This window comes from Canis lupus, chromosome 18, assembly GCF_003254725.2.
Source record: "Canis lupus dingo isolate Sandy chromosome 18, ASM325472v2, whole genome shotgun sequence".
NCBI classification, from domain to species: Eukaryota; Metazoa; Chordata; class Mammalia; order Carnivora; family Canidae; genus Canis; species Canis lupus.
Window position 1 is genome coordinate 21,526,576 of NC_064260.1, and position 22,114 is coordinate 21,548,689.

The 22,114-nt window shown below is 35.2% G+C and overlaps 1 protein-coding gene across 8 annotated transcripts in view; it reads right to left on the reverse strand.

Annotated features, from left to right (window-relative positions):
* CACNA2D1 (calcium voltage-gated channel auxiliary subunit alpha2delta 1) overlaps positions 1 to 22,114 on the reverse strand; it is a 476,780-nt gene that overhangs the window by 159,681 nt on the left and 294,985 nt on the right. For all 8 annotated transcript variants that reach the window (XM_025449554.3, XM_025449559.3, XM_025449557.3 and 5 more), the window contains exon 6: positions 15,257 to 15,386. In XM_025449554.3, the coding sequence (XP_025305339.1) occupies positions 15,257 to 15,386 (130 nt within the window). The remainder of the gene's footprint in view (positions 1 to 15,256; positions 15,387 to 22,114) is intronic.

Consider the following 22,114-nt stretch of genomic DNA (forward strand, 5'->3'; position numbering starts at 1 on the left):
AGATAGGTACTGCTAATGCTACTCATCCATAAGAATTGGCTTTACGGTAGCAAAATGTTTTATAATTTATGTTTAGTAGACTAACTGAACTTCAAAACTTATCAATTGAAAACTTATCAATTCAGAAATATACAACTTATTACACAAAAGATAACCTCACATTAAAAATTTCATGTTCTTCAAAGTAAACATACTTTCAAATTCAGAGTTTCAGACTCACAGTCTCATCATTAAAGTACTAAAATGTCAAAATCTGCTGAAGTTCATGTTCACAAGCTATGCAGGATATGTAATAACCTTGACAGAAGAGCTATAAAAAGAAACTAATATCAAAGAATTCTAACGTAGTTCACTGATATTAGAATAAACTTAATTCTATAATTCATCCTCTTTTATTGAATACTTATTAAAACATTGATTTTTTTCTAAATATTTTATTTATTTATTCATGAGAGACACAGAGAGAGAGAGAGGCAGAGACACAGGCAGAGGGAGAAGCAGACTTCCTGCAAGGAGCGTGATGTGGGACTCAATCCCGGGACTCCAGGATCTTGCCCTGGGCTGAAGGCAGGCACTCAACCGCTGAGCCACCTGGGCATCCCAAAACATTGATTTCTTTTAACTTGATGAATGACTGAATGAAAAAGAGGATATATGTGTGTGTGTGTGTGTGTGTGTGTGTGTGTGTGTGTGTGCACGCACACGGGCTCAATTCCACATTAAGAACTTTTAGTAGATGACATTATTTTTTATTAGACCAGGATTAAAAATTTTTAAATAGAAAATTTAGGTATAAATTAAGATTGATTGATTGATGATTTTATTTATTTATTCAAGAAAGACACACAGAGAGAGGCAGAGAGGAACAAGCTCCCTGTGAGGATCCTGATGTGGGACTCGATCCCAGGACCCTAGGATCACATCCTGAGCCAAAGACAGACGCTCAACCACTGAGTCACCCAGATGCCCTACAATTTATTTACTTATTTGGGAGAGAGTGAGCGTGCATTAAGGGGGAAAGGCAGACAGAGAGTAAAAGAGAGGGAACCTCAAGCAGACTTGATCCATGCGGAATGTGGATCCCTATTTGGGGCTGGGTCATCACATGACTCTGAGATCACAGCCTGAGCCAAAATCACAAGTCAGATGCTTATGCAACCGGGCCACCAAGGTGTCCATATAGCTAAATTTTCTTAGGAAAATGAGAGCTGCTGATACAGGATAGATTTTGTTTAACACTCATCTAACAATGGTCTGCTTCTTTTGTGTCCTTTCTTTTAATCCTCTTGACAGATGTACTATGATATGTATTAAAATATTCTCAAAAATGCTAACTATATTTTTGCTAAATCACTGTTTAAATATTCACTGGACTCTTATTTTCTTTTCATAATTTTAAAATTTCTCTACTCCGTGATTTTTTATTTTTGGTGCCATTCTGCTTTTCTATCTAATTTATACTCCAAATTTTACCATTCTAGGACTTCTCAATTTTTCTACTTTAGAATAATCTTTCAAAAATCTTCAAAAACAATCTACAGCCTCTTTCTGAAAATAACAAATATCAGACAGTAAGTTGAATAAATTTAGACTCAAGATTTTAACAGGACTTGGTTTAAAAGCAACCTGTAATAGAAGTGAAATACAAATAAATATGATGAGTGACCCTGACTTTACTACAACTAAAATAAAGAGCTGTCTGCATTAAGATGATTATATACCTAATACTCTGCTTGGTCTTAAAATTATAGATGGCTATCACTCAATTGTATCAGTTGGATAGTTGAGATAAGTTTCTAATTCTCTAACATTTTTATAGATTATTTTGAATTATATTTTAAATTGATGATAAACAGTTTGGCCCTTTCAGGAATTACTTTATTTTTCAAATAGCTATCAATCTTCTAGAATTAAGTGTGATGAAAAAAAATCTGTTTTTTTTTTCTGTTTTTTAACATGGTAATTTTATTCCCTAGGCTAGAAAACTGGTATTAAGGTAGTTACAAAAAAGGAAATTTTAGGTCAAAATACCAGAAATAATATATATGCAAAGTTACTGCATAAAAGTTGTTCACATTTAGAAAGAATGAAAACATTTGTGTGTGTGTGTGTGTTTAAGATTTTATTTATTTATTTGAGAGAGAATGAGAGAGAGAGGGCAAGAGAGCGAGAGAGAGAGAGAGACCACAAGCAGAAGGGAGAGGCAGAGGGAGAGAGAGAAGCAAGCTCCTGCTGAGCTGGGAGCCGGAGGATGTGGGGCTCCATCCTAGGGTCTTAGGATCACAGCCGGAGCCAGAGGCAGATGCTCAACTGAATGAGCCACTCAGATACCTCAAGAAAGCAATTTTGTAAGAAAATGTTATTTTAAATTTGATAACACAAAAACTCCAAATGATAAATGACAAAAATACAGGGGATAAAAGATTGTTTCCATTAGTCTTCCCATTAGAAACATGGAAAGGTGCATACGTGTCCTGAAAAATTATTCAAACACTAGTTTTTCTTGTCAGGTGTTTCTTAGCTTTGGGATGGAGCTGATCAGGAAAGACGGTCCAAAGATTGTATTATCCTGGAAGGAGGATGTTTGTCTATTAATTAAGGACACCCTCTGATTTACAAAAGATCAAAATTAAATAAAGAAGTGATTTTAAGTATTAAAGATACCACTGAGGAGTGCTTGGGAGGCTTAGTCGGTTAAGAAGCCTATTCTTGATTTTGGCTCAGGTCATGATCTCAGGGATTTGAGATTAAGCCCCGGGTCAGGCTCCACATTCAGCAGGGTGTCCGCTTGAGGATTCACTCTCTCCTTCTAACTCTGCTTCTCCTCCCAGGAGAGAGCACACCCTGTCTCTCAAGTAAATAAATCTTTAAAATGAAACATAAAAAACAAAATAAAAATACCGCTGAATACAAGATGAGTTTCTTCTAAAAGTAACGCCTCCCACTACTTATGTAACTCTCCTGGGGTCATATGTTCTATATCCCAAGTGGCCTAGTAATTGCTAATCATTGCCAAATCATTGGCAGTGATTACCAAGAAAGTACAGAAAGAACAACTGTTCTTCATAGACCTGGCAAGGTAGTAATGGAACATTTCTTCATTATGTTTCAGACTGGGAGATATGAGACAAGGGCCCCAGTGCTCATGGGGTTAATAAGGAACTTCTCGCCACTTCCACTCACCACCAATGACAAGAAACAAAAACAATCTTTACATAGAATTGAAACAACCAACAAGGCCTATGGTACTATCCTTCCAATGCTATACACCTTCAGCACTATTTTTTGTAAAGGGTTGTATATTATTCATTAAGTTAAAATATAACTTCATTTGCTCTACTGATAGTAAATATTGCCTAAGTCCAATTTCAATTCTTGTGTTACTCACAGCCCCTCAACTTTTAAAATATGATCTATCTTGAGACAAAATAGTGTTAGAATCTGGTCCATTCAAAATCTTTCTTTTTTAATAGGATTTTAGAAAGATCTTTTAAATGTATTTTATCTCCAGGGAGAAATCTGCTAAGATTTTATACATGAGCAAAATGCCAGATGATTAAAAAATTCTCATCTCAAATTCCAGACCTCCATTTTCTCTCCAATTGTCAATCCCTTTTTAATTTGTTCTGAACAGTACTGTCAGTCTGTTTGGAAAGCTATTCTAATTTAAGATTTCATTATCTCTGTTCTTCAACCTTTGAATGGCCTGTCACTTGTTATACGCATCATAGAAAGCTAGCCAAGTACACTTCTGATTTCTAGCCATCAGATTTACAGAGGAATTGAATTGTACACATATCCTTTCATACCATACCCTCTATGTTCCCTATCAAATTTCTTTTTAGAAGAAAAAAAAAACAGTAATTTTTACTTGTTGTTCCCACTAAACAGTAAGCAAAAGGGTAGCAATAACTGTTATACTTATTATAATAATATAGTTATTATAACAATAATAATTGTTCATTAATAAACTAAAAAAAATTCAGAGTATTTTCTTTTTAACTCTGCTCCCAACAAAATATGAAAAACAAAAAGGAATTTAGAACATTTAACAACCATGTTGCACAATATTTTATCTCTCCCTTAAGAAAGGACACTGAGAAATATCAGTTCTGAAAACAAGTGAAGATCTAGGATGTTCCTTCATGAGTTATAGTACGCTAGGCCAAGTGCTGCGATTTATGTGACCTAAACATGGGTGTAGCCTTATTAGATGAGGTTTTATATTTAATTCAGTACCAAAATTATAGGGCATCTGGGTGGCACAATTGGTTGTGTCTGCCTTCAGATCAGGTTATGATCTCGGAGTCTTGGGGATCAAGACCCAAGCTGGGGTCCCTGCTCCTTGGGGAGTCTGCGTCTCCCTCTTCCTCTGTCTCTGCGTCTGCTTCCACTGCCACTGCCTGTTCATGCTTTCTCTCTCTCTCTAATAAATAAATCAAATCTTAAAAAAAAAAATAACCACGTATGTTAAATTTTTTAAACACCTTTCCAGGTACTCTTCACTTAGAGAACATTCTTCATGAAGCTCCTAAGTACGGAGGAATTTCCATTTGGCCAAATACACAATATAGGAGAATTTTGTAATGAAATATAGTACAAGAGACATACAATACATCATTATAAGCTATACGACGTTTTATGCCCCAATTTTGGCTGACATGGTAGGATCTGCTAAGACTGGTTGAAGTATGTAGATGTTATTATTGTCCTGTAGCACCCTAGGTGGTTCTGAGGAGGCAAATCTGGAATGCCATCCAGGGCTATGGAACCAACTAGTATTAGGTTCTCACCATATAAAGATGTTTACTAAGTCCAAGGAACTGCAGAAGAGGAGAACCCAGCAAGAAAGGTCTCAAAAACCCATAAAACCTCTCCTCAAAGAAAAAGTTTAAATTATGTCTAAGACCCATCATCTACCTAGCCGGGCCTTAAAGCCATCCAGCGGAGCAACAAAGATCTTCCTTTCCTTCCCCCACCCCCTCCTTGCTTCTCCCTGGGGAGGCGGGGGGTAAAATTCAGAGTGGCTGAGAAATGCCCACCCTCTTGGCCCCTTCTCTACTATGGGCTTTCATTAGCTCTCATCTAGGGTAGGGGAGAAGACTTAATACTAAGTCAAATTGGGAATTTGGGCTATCACGTGGCAATACACACTTTAATTTCTGAATTGAAACTTTTAAAACTATTTTTAGGACTTCAGGGACCATAGTTACTTCATTATTATAAAGTCCCCAGGAAAGTCACCATCATCCATAGTCATTCACTGAAAATGTTTAGGAGGCTAACAAAATAAAATTAGATTTTCACAACAAACCATGTGTCACACTTGTACAACAAAGTGATTCCTATAGAACACAAAGTGAGTTACAAATTTTATCAGAAGTATTGTGCCCACTTGTCATTAGTATAAAATTTTCTCAACAAGGGATCCCTGGGTGGTGCAGCGGTTTAGCGCCTGCCTTTGGCCCAGGGCGCGATCCTGGAGACCCGGGATCGAATCCCACGTCGGGCTCCCAGTGCATGGAGCCTGCTTCTCCCTCTGCCTGTGTCTCTGCCTCTCTCTCTATCTCTCTCTCTGTGTGACTATCATAAATAAATAAAAATTAAAAAAAAAATTTTCTCAACAAGAGGTGATGTGAATTAAATGAAATATACACTTGTGAGATGTTAATGTGACATGGTCATTTAAAATGAAAAATACTGGGTAAAACAAATTTTGTTTAGAACATGCCAGAAAAATTCTGCTAGAAATAATGAGTAGTTGTCAAATAACATGGCAGGTGATGAAAAAGACAGAAGCAACCACCGTCATACGTGTTCACATAAAGGAGGGGAGTGAACCTTGTAAATCAGTTCTTGAGATAACTACTATTTCTACCTTATTTTTAATGAGATCTATGGATTTTTGTAATTCCAGATATAGTAATATAGTTAATAGTTTTAATGAGATCTATGGATTTTTGTAATTCCAGATATAGTTATATAGTTAATAGTTTCAATTAAGGGACAGAGATCCTTTGCAAATTGAACCAGAAACAGTGTTTCAAAATGTAATCAGACTGTAGTGTGCACAAAACAATATTATCTGCACAGAATGGTAAATCATTTGTCAGCACCATCTTGGACACTGGGCACCATGATTGAATGACTAGACAATCAGGTTGTAATAAGAAGTCTTCCACCATCCTTTAAATGTGATAAAACAAAAATGAAACAAAAACCACACTTCACTAACTATAAATTTCAATCTCTACATCTGCAAAGCCTACATATCCACAAATAACTTAGGGAATTCTCTAGGAAAATCATCAATTTAATCATTGCTATGGAGGGTTAGAATTGAAAATTCATTGTTGTTCTAATCAAGTCACATCTGTTGAGTTTAGTGGAAATTAATTGCTTTCCAGGGCACAAGTGCTTCAAAGGGAAGTACAGAAACCACAATTCTGAATTAAAAATGAAAAAAAAAAGGTGGGGGTTGTAAATCTAAATATAGGAGGCAAGTATTTCTCAACTATTGTATTTCAGTACAAAGTATAAAATATCCAATTTAACTTTTTCATAGTTTTTTTTTCCTTATTCTTTTAAACTCTGAATTTAAGACTATAGTATTTTTTTTCTCAGGAAATAAATTTGGGTTTTAGGCAGCCCTGAGTGCCATAACTAAACACCATTGACTGGGTGGCTTAAATGAGAAATTTATTTCCTCATAGTTCTGGGGGCGTAGATCAACGTGACCGCCTTTTTGACTTCTTGTAATGGCATTCGCACTGGGCTTGTAGACAGTTTCCTTCTTGTTATGTCTTCACATGACCTTTTGTGTGTGTGCGTGTGCACACGCATGTGTATGCATGTGTGTGCACGTGCATATATCATAACCTCTTTGTGTGTGCGTGCGCGCAGATGTCAGAACCTCTTCTTTTAAGGCCACCCATCCTGCAAGACTTAGGGCCCCAACTTCATCAACTCATTTGACCTTCATTACTTCCAAACAGCTCCTATATGTCTGTGTCCTCCCAAAATTCCCATGTGGAAGCCCTAACCCTCCATGTGACAGCATTAGTAGGGGGGCCTTTGAGAAGTCTTCAGAGATAGATGAGTTCATGACGACAGAACTTCATATGAAGAGGAAGAGAGATCAGAGCTTGTATTCTCTCCCCATGTGTGCAAAGAAACGGTCATTTGAGCATAGAGCAAGATGGTGGCAAGCCAGAAAGAGAACCTTCTCTAGGAACTAAATCGGCTAGCACTTTGATCTCGGACTGCAGAGCCTCTAGAACTGTAAGAAATAAAATATCTACTGTATAAGCCACTCAGTCTAAGGTATTTTGTTAAAACATACTGGACTACAACAGTAACAGTAAAAAAATCAGTCTTTGCAGTTATCCATTAGGCTACACGTGACAAGGCCTCTGCTGTCTTAACCACAAGGCCTTCCTTTTACCTATTTTAAAATACCAACTCCCCACTCCTAACCCAGGAACTACCTAACACCCTTCCCTATTTTTATACAAAATATTTATTATTCTATCATATTGCCCATTCTATTGTTTATTTGCTCATTTTATGCTCCACTTCCATCCATTACAGGCAAATTAAAGAAAACATTCTATAATTTTTCTACTCATGATATGTATTGAACATATATGAAACTAAAAATAGTAAAATTTCACTTATTAGTTTCTTCTGAGGTAATTCAATAATACCATGTTTAATAAAACTAAAGAGCTCCAAGTTATCTCATCTTGAATGTTCCTAGATTTCTATACATATATAAGACAGTTTATAATATTTTACCTCAAACTTTTTTTTTTACCTCAAACTTTTAATACTGCTTTATCATAGAAGTGTATTTTGCTTAGTACATATAAATATAATCTATATTATTTGGTATTTTGAGAACAGAGCACTATTTTGACTTTTGCCTATAGGTTATTTTTTTTCTGAGCTATCCTATAAATAAAATATTTGTTAAATAATATGCCAAATACAGATTGAAGATATTATACACTCGTGAGATAACTGAAATTGAAATCTATCAACAATCATTATGGTCAATATAATTTAAAAGAAGAGAATGCATTTTTTAAAACCAAACACTATGTGAAAAAAACAATTTAGCTCTATAGTTGATAGCTCTCGTCCTTTTTAGTTAACTTTTAAAATCCATCTTGGTTATATTCAAACCAGCTACATTCAAAGTAATCTACCTTATTCCTATTAATCATTTCAAGTTACAACAAGTAATCCTATTCCCCAAGGCTGCATTTCTTTCAGATCACTTATTATCCAAGAATTCACAATTTTACTCTTTAATTTCAGGTGTTTTTTTCTTTTTTAATTCTTTTAAAGATTTTATTTATTCATGAGAAACAGAGAGAGAGAGAGGCAGAGACACAGGCAGAGGGAGAAGCAGGCTCCATGCAGGGAGCCGACGTGGGACTCGATCCCGGGTCTCCAGGATCATACCCTGGGCCAAAGGCGGCACTAAACCACTGAGCCACCCAGGTTGCCCATTTATTTTCAGTTTATTTAAAAAAAAAAAAAAAGGACATATGGGACAAAGTTCATTTCTAAAGTTAACTGCAATTTAAAAAATAATACTATACACTGAAAGTGAATATTATACAAATACCATGTAAAGTTTCTTCTCCTACAAAATGTATCTGGTGAAGCAATACTATAAAGTAACATCAGTCTAGTGAAATCTCTTCAAAGGGACTATAATTTGGGGAAAAAAAAAGATAGACTCGTGAGTACATACACTCCTCATGAATCCAGCCTTTTGCCCAAAAGCACCAAATATTTTTTTAAAAGATAGTTTTCATCTATCTTTACAACTGTTGGACTTGTAAAGTCATACAACCTTATTTTGAGGATGCCAATCAACTAAAATATTAAGTCTCTAAATCTATGGAAGAGATATTGCCCACTCCATTATTTGTTGGAATAACAAAATAAGTTGTTTAAAACAAATGTAAATTATTAATTGGCACTCTATAACTAAATAGTGTCCATCTCTTGGAACAGATTAGTTGTTAAAATTTATGAAGATTGAAAGCTATCTATTTAATTGTCAGCAAAGGCAGGGCAAATCTTTCCTCTAATTTTTAAACTGACATTTGAGACACTGTGGCTATAAGGACAAAATCAACATCAAGACAGACTGCAATGGCAGTATTAGTAATTTTAAGTAGTTCAATTTATAAAAAAATATTGTTAGTAAAACAGATGAGACTTTAAAAGATAATTCCTGAAAATTCTTTCTTATCAAAATGAATACTCCCTTGTGATAAAAGTTTCTTTCAATTTTTAAAATGGAAATAATTGCCTTGCTTACATTACAATATAAGGACAAAAATATTGAGTACCTGAATATGTTATGCAATTTGAAGTTACTATTTTCTCTTATTACTGTAAATTCTTTTGGAACTATAATAATTTTATAAATATAAATATCTATTGATAAATGACTAAAGAGCATTCTATGAAGAGAGTTCCTATACCTGAATCTAAAGTGATTTAAGCGGCACCTGAGTGGCTCAGTGGTTGAGTATCTGCCTTTGGCTCAGGACATGATCCTGGGGTCCTAGGATCGAGTCCCACGTCGGGCTCCCTGCAGGGAGCCTGCTTCTCCCTCTGCCTGTGTCTCTGCCTCTCTCTCTGTGTCTCTTATGAATAAATAAATAAAACCTTTTCAAGAAATAAATAAAATGATTTAAAAAATAAGTTCTGTGATTAAAACCAAATTGTCATAATATTCAATCCTTCTATTACTAGTTTCTATGTTGTTGTTGTTAACTGTCCAACAGATAAATTAGATCTGAAAATTAAGTATGGTTTCAAAGCTCTCTAAATTAAAAGTACCAAAGAGTGAAATTCTCAAAAATGAACACTTTCCAATAGGGTTCTAATTAAATGTACTATTCTAAAACTTTAAATATATCAATGAGCAAAGATAATCACATTTCAATTCTTGGGACTTTAAAAAGTAATTGCCTTTGAGAAATTAGAACATGAAATTCCTTATGAGAATATAGTCACACATTGTCTCAGTGAAAGAAGAGGCCGTTTCCCTTCAGTTAAGCCTTCAATTAAAGTCAGCTTTCACATTTATTAAATTCAGAAACCTAGAACAATCCTGTAAATCTGATATGTTCCAATAAACTGCAAGAATACCAGTAATTATTAAATTTCAAGATCTTGTTGACATTTTTTATTTTACTCCTGTGTCATTTACTCACACAGCCCATCTCATGGAATATGAATTTTAAAAGAGTAGAGGCCAGGCAAGGTCAGAGTCTTACTGATGAGATTTCAGCAAAGGGGAGAAACCAATATTAAGATAAATGAGACTAAATAAATAATCCAAGACAGAGTTTTTTACCTTCTTCTTTTATTTATTTTAATTTTATTTATTTATTTTTTAATCAAGACACATTCCCAAGCATGTCTTAGGACTGAGGAACCTCCACACAGTTTTCCAGAGTGGCTGCACCAGTTCACATTCCCACCAACAGTGTAAGAGGGTTCCCTTTTCTCCACATCCTCTCCAACATTTGTTGTTTCCTGCCTTGTTAATTTTTCCCATTCTCACTGGTGTGAGGTGGTATCTCATTGTGGTTTTGATTTGTATTTCCCTGATGGCAAGTGATGCAGAGCATTTTCTCATGTGCATGTTGGCCATGTCTATGTCTTCTTCTGTGAGATTTCTGTTCATGTCTTTTGCCCATTTCATGATTGGATTGTTTGTTTCTTTGGTGTTGAGTTTAATAAGTTCTTAATCAGAAAAGACCCCGAATAGCCAGGGGAATTTTAAAAAAGAAAACCATATCTGGGGGCATCACAATGCCAGATTTCAGGTTGTACTACAAAGCTGTGGTCATCAAGACAGTGTGGTACTGGCACAAAACAGACACATAGATCAGTGGAACAGAATAGAGAATCCAGAAGTGGACCCTGATTCTGGAAACACGTATTTAAATATTTTATCTTTGTTTCAAAATCAAAGTATTTTGTATTCCCTAAGATTATTAAAATCATCTTCTGTAGATATGTACAGTTTACTCTAAACCGGAAAGAAAAATACTTCTAAAATTCAAAACTCTTTTGCAATACACTAAAAAAAAAAAAAAAAAAAAAAAAAGGCTTGGCTTATGTATGCCATGTCACACTTAATATTATTTTAAAAATTATGTTTAGATGAAGACTTTAATATGAATGCAACTTAAATTAAAAAGAAAAAAATCAAATAAAGAGGGGAAAAAGAGTAAGAAAATAAAGATTCTCAGGCAGAGTACATTATTGTGGACAATTCAGTATAACAGAAGAGTTAAAATTAACTCAAATGTACAATATCAGGAATTTCAATTATAGTGACTAAAAATATAAAGATGGGAATTAGACTTTATCTGAAGTTTATCCCATCCCTTACTAATAATATGGCCTTTCCTCAAAGACTGCTTCAGTTTTCCCCTTCTTCAAAATTACCCGAACTATGTTATAGTAAATAAGGGAAATATTACATTAAAAACGGTTAGCATGGAGTCAAGCAACTACTCAACTCAAAAAAAGTGGTGTTATTAAATGAACCGGGCCAACTGAACTGTGGAGTCTTTCAGCCTCTGTTGTTCACAATAGGTATGCACGAGGAAACTTAGTAGGCTGGTAAATTAGGCAGTAACGATCTAGGGGAAAAATGAGATGTATTTTTGCATTTATTTCTCGAACCTTTCATTGAGAAACTAAGCAAGGTCACTTTATCTTTATTTTGTCTGGGTAACCTACTCTGGAAGGGAAACCTTTCTCCTATTTGCAGTCTTCTTCTAATACTTTAACAAGAATCTCTAAGTTGAGGAATAAAGCAAGTTGAAGAGCAGTGTGAAAAATCTCATTTGGACGATTAGTTCCTGCATTTAAAGTTATTCTATAGGACTATGGCCCCAAACTGTTAATCATGATTAGCTTCAAGAGGTCCTATTTCTGGAGACCTTCATTTTCTATATTAAATATTTATGTTATATTAAAATTTGCCACCATGGTAAATGCTTTTTAGAAAGGGGAGATTTTTAAAAATGTGTCAAGTACCCATAGCCTTCCTTGAGAATGCAATGAAAAATTTGAGGATTTCTTGACACTCCCTATTAGATTTCCTGAACCGCAGGGAAATTTTTCTACAGAGAGAGGAAAAAAGAAAAAAAAGATTTACTGCTCTATAGGAATGGGAGTGAGAGAAAGTATGAAGAGCCTCATTATTTTGTGCCTCTGAAGGTAGGGAACTGGCTGAATAGGCCAGTGGGGTAACTGAGTCTGTATACCATACTGGTCTGAAGTGCTGTCTCACGACCAGGAAGTAAGCTCCAGGCCATAGAGGGGCACCTCATGTGCCATACACACCAGGAACTATGCGCAAGCCCTCTTTCCAAGCCTCACCAGTGAAAGGTGTTCATGCCCAGCAAAGAACAGTGCTGTGGCCCACTGGCTCTTGCTGCCCTATCAACCTGGGGGAGAATTAGGGAGAACCAGCACTCAGGCAAAGCTCTCCAAAGCACCCATCCCTACCTCCCCAAACTGCTGAATCCACAAGCAAGCAGATTCAAACCATAATACAGTTAACCTTGTTATTTTTCTTTTCTTTGGGAATGATAAACAGCAATCTATGGACTCGCTCAGAGAATCCATCTTGCCTGCTAATACTGGACAGACTTCCTCTCTAAGAACGTAGGCGGTGAAGGAGCCAGGGTTCCGTTCATGCCATATTTATTTCAGTCATAGTGGTTCTTGCTTTAGTTTCTTTACATACAAGTTCTCCATGTAAATATATATTCTATTTTTTAAAATATTTTATTTATGTATTCATGAGACATAGAGAGAGAGGCAGAGACACAGGCAGAGGGAGAAGCAGGCTCCATGCAGGGAACCCAACGTGGGACTTGATCCCAGACCCCAGAATCACGCTCTGAGCCGAAGGCAGATGCTCAACCGCTGAGCCACCCAAGCATCCCCTAAATAAATATTTTAACAAAGTATTACATAAATTGTGTGCACTTATGCTATGTAAAATCAGTGACTTTGAGTATCTTCTTAATAATACTGATTTTTAGAAGAAAAAAAAATCCCCAAAGATGAGGCAACAAAACAGAAACACAATAATGACAGCTTTGTAACAAACTGAAAACACGGACCCTGGCCTACAGTTTCTTCAACATAGTAATACAGGTCAAAAAAACAGTGCCAAGGATATCCGCAAGAGTATGGACAAAAAAATATTTTGACTCAAAACTTCTATATCCAGCCAGTATGTTTGTTCTTCTAATGTGAATTCAATAGAAAGATACAATCTTTAAGTTAAAAGATTATTTTGTTGGCATACCCAAAAAAAACAACTGGTGATAAAAAATCTGAAATGAATACAGATGAAATATTTTTTGAAGAATGAGTATCGTATAGCTCAGTATGATCTGAATAGTTTTAACAGTTACAAAATGTAATTGCAAGTATCAAGAGAATTCTTTTAAAAAGTACACAATAAGCCAAGTTAAAAGAAAAAATATGAACTTAAATCCCAGGTAATTCCTAAAAGAACTTGGAATTCGCAATAGTGCTGTAAGTCGAATTATGTTTAATTCTCATGTAACAATAGAAACTACCTATACACATCATTTTGTTTCTATTGTCAATAGTGAAAGACCATACATTTAATATCTTAAAAGAACTGATAGGAAAAAAAACATTATATATTTTTAAAAAATTAAAAAACAGAATGCAATAATTTGATCAAGATGAGATTTGTTATGAAAAGAATGACACATGCACTTCAAATTCTCTTAATCAATCTCAGAGTGAATCCAAAATACAAATCATCATTTATTTTCTTAGTCCTGTACTCAGTCCCCTGTGCTTAAATAAACTTCAATTGTAATGAACAGTAACAATAAACAGTTAAATAGCACCTACTCCTAGGCTGGAAAACAAGTAGATTAATATACTTTAACCTCAGTCATCTTTTAGGTTAGTAATCTTAACCCCATTCTATAGGTGAGAAAACCCTTGCCCAGAAATTTAAAGGATTTGTCAGAGAAAAAATACAGCATGTGATGGGGCGCCTGGGTGGCTCAGGCGATCAGGTGTCTACTGCCAGCCCAGGTCACGATCCTCGATCCTCGGGTCGGGGGTTGGAGCCCCGCTTCAGGCTCCCTGCTCAGCGAGGAGTCTGCTCCTCTTCCTCCCTCTGCACACCACCCCCCTTCCCTGCTTGCGCTCAATCTCTCTCTCTCTCTCTCTCTTTCTCTGTCTCTCAAGTAAATAACATCTTTTAAAAAGTACAAAGATCTAGTTTTGAACTCAGGCCACCTGGCTCCAGACCCCACGCGGTTCTGGGTATCCAATCACCGCACAGATTCTCCACTTAAGGGGAACAGAAGACACACACTCTTAAAGATCTCTCAGGTGGTCCTTTCTTCTTACCTGTTACTTAGGCAAGAAGGCAGAGTAGGAACTGCCTAGAGAATGGTGGACCCGGAACACAGGGGCGTGACTGAACAAGGACCCTGCTCTCTGGGTCTCGGGTGGTCCTCATCCATGCAAACTGTCCTCGGGGCAATTCTTCGCCAGCTTCCAGGCTCTGCCCTTACTAACAGAGGGCATCTCGGGCCCCTGGCCCAGGCCCTGTCCTGTCTGCCTAAGGAGCTCCTTCCCCTCCCTTTCTCTCAGTGGAGCCTTCTCAGCAAGTCTTCCACTCAGTGGTTCTCTACTTCAGTCTTTTTTTTTTTTTTTTCTACTTCAGTCTTTCTCCCACATTCATCTTGAGCCCACAGCGTATTGGGAGGCACGTGCTTTATTTATAAGCTGCGGTGAGGCAGCCAGACACATACAGGAAACCTTAAGATGTGGGTTTTAAGTTTGAAATGTACCGCTCTCTCCCTTTACACTTTGTATAAGTATACTTGCATTATAAACACTTGTGCTACGTAATTTGGATTTTTTAAAAACCCAATCTTACTAATTTTCAGTTCTGATGGCCACTGGGAAGGCAGAATGACTTCCTCAACAAGGACATCTCCAAAGGATGTGGACTCTCCTACAAATATTCAGGGTGCGGTTACACGAACATAAACTGCTCATGAAAATCCAATTTCTTTTATAGGGAGTTGAGCACAGAATCTTACAGAACACTTAAACAAAACGGTATCAAATCGGAGAACAAAAACAGACAAGACTGTGGTATTCCAACAGCAGTTCAAATCCGTTTACTTACAGCCCTCATAGATGTCAGTGGGGATATGGACTGCTGCATGTTGATAGGATATCTGTCGTCCAAAATTAGCATCATCAATAAAAACAGGTTTTATCCTCTGGCTGCCTGGCTCACTCTCATTTTTTTCAGGCTGTATTAGAGAAGACAGACAATAAAAAGAATGTTACAACTTAAGATAACAGATACTCCACATTCATTCTTCATTTGACAAATGCACAGTCTTCAAAAAAATAGATGTATAAGAATATTTAAAAATACAGTACCGGGGTGCCTGGGTGGCTCACTTGGTTAAGCATCTGCCTTCGGCTCAGGTCACAATCCTGAGTCCCAGAATAGAGTCCTATGTCTGGCTCCCTGCTTAGAGGGGAATCGGCTTCTCCCTCTGCCCCTCCCCTGCTCATGTGCCTCTGCTCTCTCAAATAAGTAAAATCTTAATATATATGTATATATATAGTACCATGATGACATCTAACTAGACTTACTGTGCTACTCATTTTGCAATATATACCAATATCAGTAATTGTGTCATACACTTGAAACTATTATGCTATATATTAAGTATATCACAGTAAAAAAAAAAAAAGAAACCCCATAGAAGAAATATTGTAAAAATAAAAAAATAAATAGAATATAGTACCATGATGACATCAGGTACACAAATTACATTCGGGTATCAGAATTAGCATTATCTTTATATTAATCACATTAAAATCTAACTTCTCTCATTTCTTCAATGTTGGAGTCACTCAGGATCATCCTAAGGACACCAGAGCTTTTTCATACATAGTACTTATTAAAATATGCATTTACAGAATGGAATTTATTCCTTTAAATACAATTGAATTAAAATTACCCCTCAATATAAATTTCACTATCTATGTTACTAAATTTTTATATGCAGTTGCAGACAATTCTTGGCTTGACCACTTTTGGTAAACATGACTGCCAAAAGCTAGCAATGAAGGATTATTTTGTATCATGTTCCCTTGATTTTTGCAAGCTTTCCATTTGTAAATTTTTGTTCTGTTTTGTTTTAAAAATAAAGTATACCAGAAAGGATCTTCTGTAACTAAGCACAAGTACATCCTAACTGCAACCATTTCTGTCTCCTGAGGTAGCAGGTAAGCTCCAATCAATAATGATTCAAGAAAAGCCCATAGGAGTTTAAGGTTGAAGATTAATTTTCTACCTATTCAAACTAGGCTTTTGATAATGAATTAGCTTATGGCCCTCCCCTGGCAGGAAAAGAGAATCACATTCATTTATCCAAAATGTATCTCTGTAACATTTTTGTTGTTTTTGCTAATTATGTTAAATATTTTTTTCAGTTCAAATACAGTTATTTTAAACTCTGTCCTTTTTAAAATTTAAGTTCATACTTTTATTTTCAACTCAATGTTAGACACTGTTTTCCATCTTCCAAAGGTAATCTCCTCAAAACCAAACTGAAAAAACAAATCAAATTGGACTCTTTTTGGCAGCACACTACAGTGATGATGCAAGTGATAAAGAAGAGAAAAGACATAATTGGACAACCAGAAAATTTCCTAAGAAGGCTGGAAGAAAGTGCCAACAACATAAAGTCAGCAGGTTTACGAAGAACTAAATGCACAACTGTCCATACAGCTCTGAAAACTTAAATGACTAAAGAACACATTAGTAGCCTGAGATATTTAGAGAAATAGAAATCTAAATCTGGAAACAAGTTCACTATCTAAATCTGGAAACAAGTTAAATGTTCAACAATAGCACGTCACAATTATCACAGATACAATCGTGTGTTATTAACCAACTATTGTTGGTTTTGTAGTTATGAAATATAACTATGTTTCATGTTTGTGTTCTCTTGCTTTTTCCAATAATACAATGAACATGTAATTGTAATGAAAAAATATTAATTTTTGTTTTACGTCCTTTGTAGAGTGCTATTAAGCATTATATGATTATCTTACTAAAGTTAAAGTTGTTTCCTCTGAATCCTCTCACACTTAAAAATAGCAAGTTTTTTATTTTTTTAAACACCAAGTTTTAAATACACTTTATAGAGATTCTGACACTTTTAAATCACCATATAAAGAGCTTTTAGGAATAACTAAAACAAAGGTAGTTTTCAAAATAATTTTTAAAAATTAATAATGTACTTCTCAATTTGTATAATCATGTATCGGGACTAGTTTTAATGCATAGTTGGTAAGTATATAAAGAAAAAAAATAATACAGCTTCTCTCTGTGGTTCTCCCTGTTATAGTCTCCATGAATTATTTTCATGAAGATATTAGACTTTCTAAATGTACCTCATTTATTTCCTTAAACCTATGAAATTACTGTGACTTATGATGATACCATCACTAGCTATGTCTCTGCCCATCTTGATATATTGTGGCATTATATGATATAATGAAAATATAGCAAATATTAGATACAAAAAAGTGAGAAAAGGAATTTGAAGAAAAGCTTAACATATGTTGTTTAATATGTTAATTAAAAGTTTCAAAAAAAAAAAAAAGTTTCAAATAAATTCTCCTGCAGTTGAAATTTCCTATTTACCAGAACATACAAGAAGAAAAAATAAGCATATCTCTTTCCAACATTTTCCCCCATAAATTTGTCTCTTGAATTCTACAGACTACCATATATAAATGTATACAGAGAAACTGAATGGGCCTACTCTAAAATATAATTGAATGCATTTATTAGAACACATAAGTGAAACATGATAAGTATGTTTCTCATACTATTCATCTCAATATAATTCCAATCATTAAATAATAGATTAGATCACTCAGAGACCCAAGTACAAGCCAGTTTTGAATGGGTAGGCCATTCAATTTCACAAGCAGTACATATTAGCAAATTTAATTTGGAAAGGCAAAATAATAAGTCTGTGACAGACGCAAAAGGCTCTTGCATATTTAATACATTGATCTCAAATGAAACGTTTGTAAAATTGGTATCTAATATATTTGTTTTTAATGTCTTGTTACCTTTAATGTCTTGTTACCTTTTTCACATGAACTTAAAATGTAAAAAATATTCTACTGATAGCAAAATGTTTATTTATTTTTTTAACTGATAGCAAAATGTTTAGAAAATAAAAGCTTATATATATTTTACCTAAATCGCAATAGAAAGTATCTTAATCACTGTCACAATTCACATTGCACATGCTCAACTAGAAACTCTGTTCACAATCATACCATGGTTAAGTTTAGCTCCCTTGCTCTCTTATTTTTCTGTTCCATAACACTGTGCAAGTATTAGTTGATACTGAGTAAGAATGGTTCACTGAGACTCTCTATATAAGTAATACAATTGGTATTTCAATCTCCCTAGTGAAAGGAGTTAAATAAATTAGTTCTTGTGTAATGATCCAAATACTTACATAACTAGAGACTATAGCCTGGTGTACACTTCTCCAGTATGTGTTTTAAAATTTCTGCCTCTAAACACATCTTTTTCTTTTTCATAACTATTTCAAAGATATTTTTATAACAGAGATCTGCAACTTTAACACAATGTAGCCATAACTGATTTTAGATATTTATTTATTTATTTAGTTAGTTAGTTAGTTAGTTTTACTAGTATTCCCAATATCAAATAAAAATTTGGATATATGCCCTTTAGGCATGTTATATCATCCAATATAAATAATTACCATGCATATATTTAAAATAGACTTTCTTAGTCACTAAATCTAAAAAGTCTGGTATACCAGGATGTTGGCATCAACTCCATGGATTAAAAAGCAATGTTGCCTATGTAACCACTAGTTTACCCTTGGTATCTTAACCATTCTGTGATGTTCCATTAGTTAAAGCTGGGTACCTGTTCTGACCCTACAGAGGAAAGCCTCCTTCTTTTTAAGATTTATTTATTTGACAGAGAGAGAGAAAGAGAGAGAGAGAGGTAAAGGGCAGAGGGAGAGGGGGAGAGAGAATCTCAAACAGACTCTGTATGGAGTGCAGAGCCTGACTCAGTGCTCAATCCCCCAACCCGGATATCGTGACCTAAACTGAAACTAAGAGTCAGATGCTTATCTGACTGAGCCAATCAGGTGCCCTGAAAGTCTTCTTTTTAGTAGTAAATTATTTGCATCAATTAGAAATGGAAATTCATCAAAATAGCTGCCAGCTGACCATGCCAAATTAATGAATAATGAATAGAGAGAAAAAGGTGCTGAGCATCAACCAGCCTAATCATTCTGGTCAGGTTGTAAGGCCAAGCCGAATATTAAATAATGAATCCAGTTACAGTGGCAGTAAGAACATTGTTGTGTCTCTTGACTTAATTGGTTTACGTCGCTATTTTCACCTTGAATATGGTATGATTCAGGGAAGTATCCCCTGGATGACTAGTATTAGAAAAGAAACACAAATTGAAGGACAGTCTAAATTACATAGTAAAGATTCAATATAACATTTGAACTTTGTTTTACTAAATCATAAGAAGAGCATTTTTAAATTATAAATTTAATAAATGCCCATATTGCCTTTGCAGAAATGTATGAGTTTAGCGAATCATAATATGTTCGATGAAGAAACAAGAGGTTTTTAAAAATGAATTCAGAGGATTTCTCTAGTTCTTCAGGTAATTAAAAAGTTATAATTCCTCAGGTTTACCTTGCAGAAAAAGTATGACATTAATTCTTCAGAAGCAATTTACTCAAAGCATTAATAAAAAAGTTTTAAAGTTAACATGAAAAGCAAATTTATAACATTAGTAGTCAAAAGAAAAATCAAAGAAACAATTCTAGTTCTTTTTTTTTAAGATTTTATTTATTTATTCATGACAGACACACAGAGAGAGGCAGAGACACAGGCAGAGGGAGAAGCAGGCTCTCTGCGGGGAGCCCCATGGGGGACTGGATCCTGGACCTCCGAGATCATGCCTTGAGCAGAAGGCAGAAGCTCAACCACTGAGCTACCCAGGTGCCCGAAACAATTCTAGTTCTTAAAGATTATATTCATTGTTAAACCTTCACGTAATCTTCTATTACTAATTATGACATAGAAAAGAGATAGAAGAAACAGGCTGAAATAATCAGACTTTGAGGGGAAAAGGGAAGAGTAAGCTGCTGAAACTCCACGATAACAAACAGAGCAAGTTAAGAAGTATTGTAGAGGGTATTAAAGCAATATATTATACACACACACACACACACACACTGTATATATACTGTTTCCAAATAGGACAGGGAGTGAAAAGCAAGTATGGATGTGAAATAAAACCAAACTAAATTAACTGAAAGAGGGATACTAGTCACTGCAATAATTTGTTTATTAAATTATATTAAAAAAACAAAATAGACGTTGCTTAAATGAAGTGTATTAAGGTGGCTTGCTGATAAAGATTACCATGATAACATTCAAACAAGCTAAAATACAGAATCTGAGAACATCCTCAAAATAGATTGATGTAATTTTAGTTTGCATGATGGATGAAGGTTTGTAAACCACCTATCCCAGGACCTAGCACACAAGGAGAATGAGAGCCTTCTCATTGAGGAATCCCAATACAGGTAAGTGTGTTCACAGGAAGGGTTGTGGCCTGGTTTAAAACATGCCACATGGCATATGAGATTTTCAAACCACCTGCATAAGAAAAGCATGTCATACTATCCTATGTATATCTATTTAAATAGTTTTATTTTATTTTAAATAGTTATTTAAATGTATATATTTTTATATATAAATATGTAAACTAAATTTTGGGGAAAGTCTGATAGGATATTTTTCTCCACTAAGGAATTATGAAATGGTATTTTACATATGAAAAGAACTATGTGATTTTAGAGAGTCTAGAAGTTCAATACAGCACTTCTCCATGGAAACCATACCGTCTTATTTATATTACAAAAAGAAAACATTTAAATGAAGCCATTCTACTTCTAAAAAATTAAAAGCACAGTTTTATATTCTAAATATTAGAATAGACAAATATACTTTATTAAATATTGTCAGAGCAAAAGATTTAAAAAAAAAAATACAGAGGAGAAAGATCAATCATTTTCCCTTGATATCCAAGGCAAAGAGTGCCTAATGCCATATAATTAAGGTATAATCATAGAGCCTAGACTCCAGGTCTGCAATATCCCCACCATACTCACATGAAATGAAAACCTACTTATGGCCTGCAAGACTCCATATGATGTATTTCCCGCCTGACAACTCTTCCACTTTTCATATCCTTGCCCATGATGTTCCTACCATACCTGGCCTGTTTTCTGGTCTCTCCACTACCATGCTCTTCCTGGTCCAAATATCCTTGTGCTTGCTGTTTCTTTTGCCTCATGTCTTCCTGACTCCCTTTCACAGCACTAGTGCATTTTTCAGATCACAGTTGAAAAATCCTTTCTTGGAGATCCTCCATCTAAATTACCCCCATAGAATCCTGAATATATTACTCCATTTATCACCTTCAGAGCACTAATCTAACTGCAATTATTTAACCTTTTCTTTGCCCTACATTTGCAATCTCATTACACTAAAATACAATCTCCCCGAGAGCAAGAGGCCTCATTAGCATTGTTTAGTTGCTTCCCTGGCACCTAGACTATTGCTTAGAACTGTATTAGCCTGCCACATTTTTAGGTTTTCTGAGTGAATAAATAAACCTGAACCTATGTTTCCTGGCCGCCAAACTTATGCTTTTTCTATTTCAGTATGAAGCAAGCACAAAAGTTGGAAGCAATCTGGTAAATGGACAAACAGTGCCTCAGTCAGGAATCTAGGTTCTTATTTTCATTTCAATTCTCAAACCTTGCTCACTCTTTTTCCTTCCCCCCTTCCTTCCTTCCTTCCTTCCTTCCTTCCTTCCTTCCTTCCTTCCTTCCTTCCTTCCTTCCTTCCCTCTCTTTCT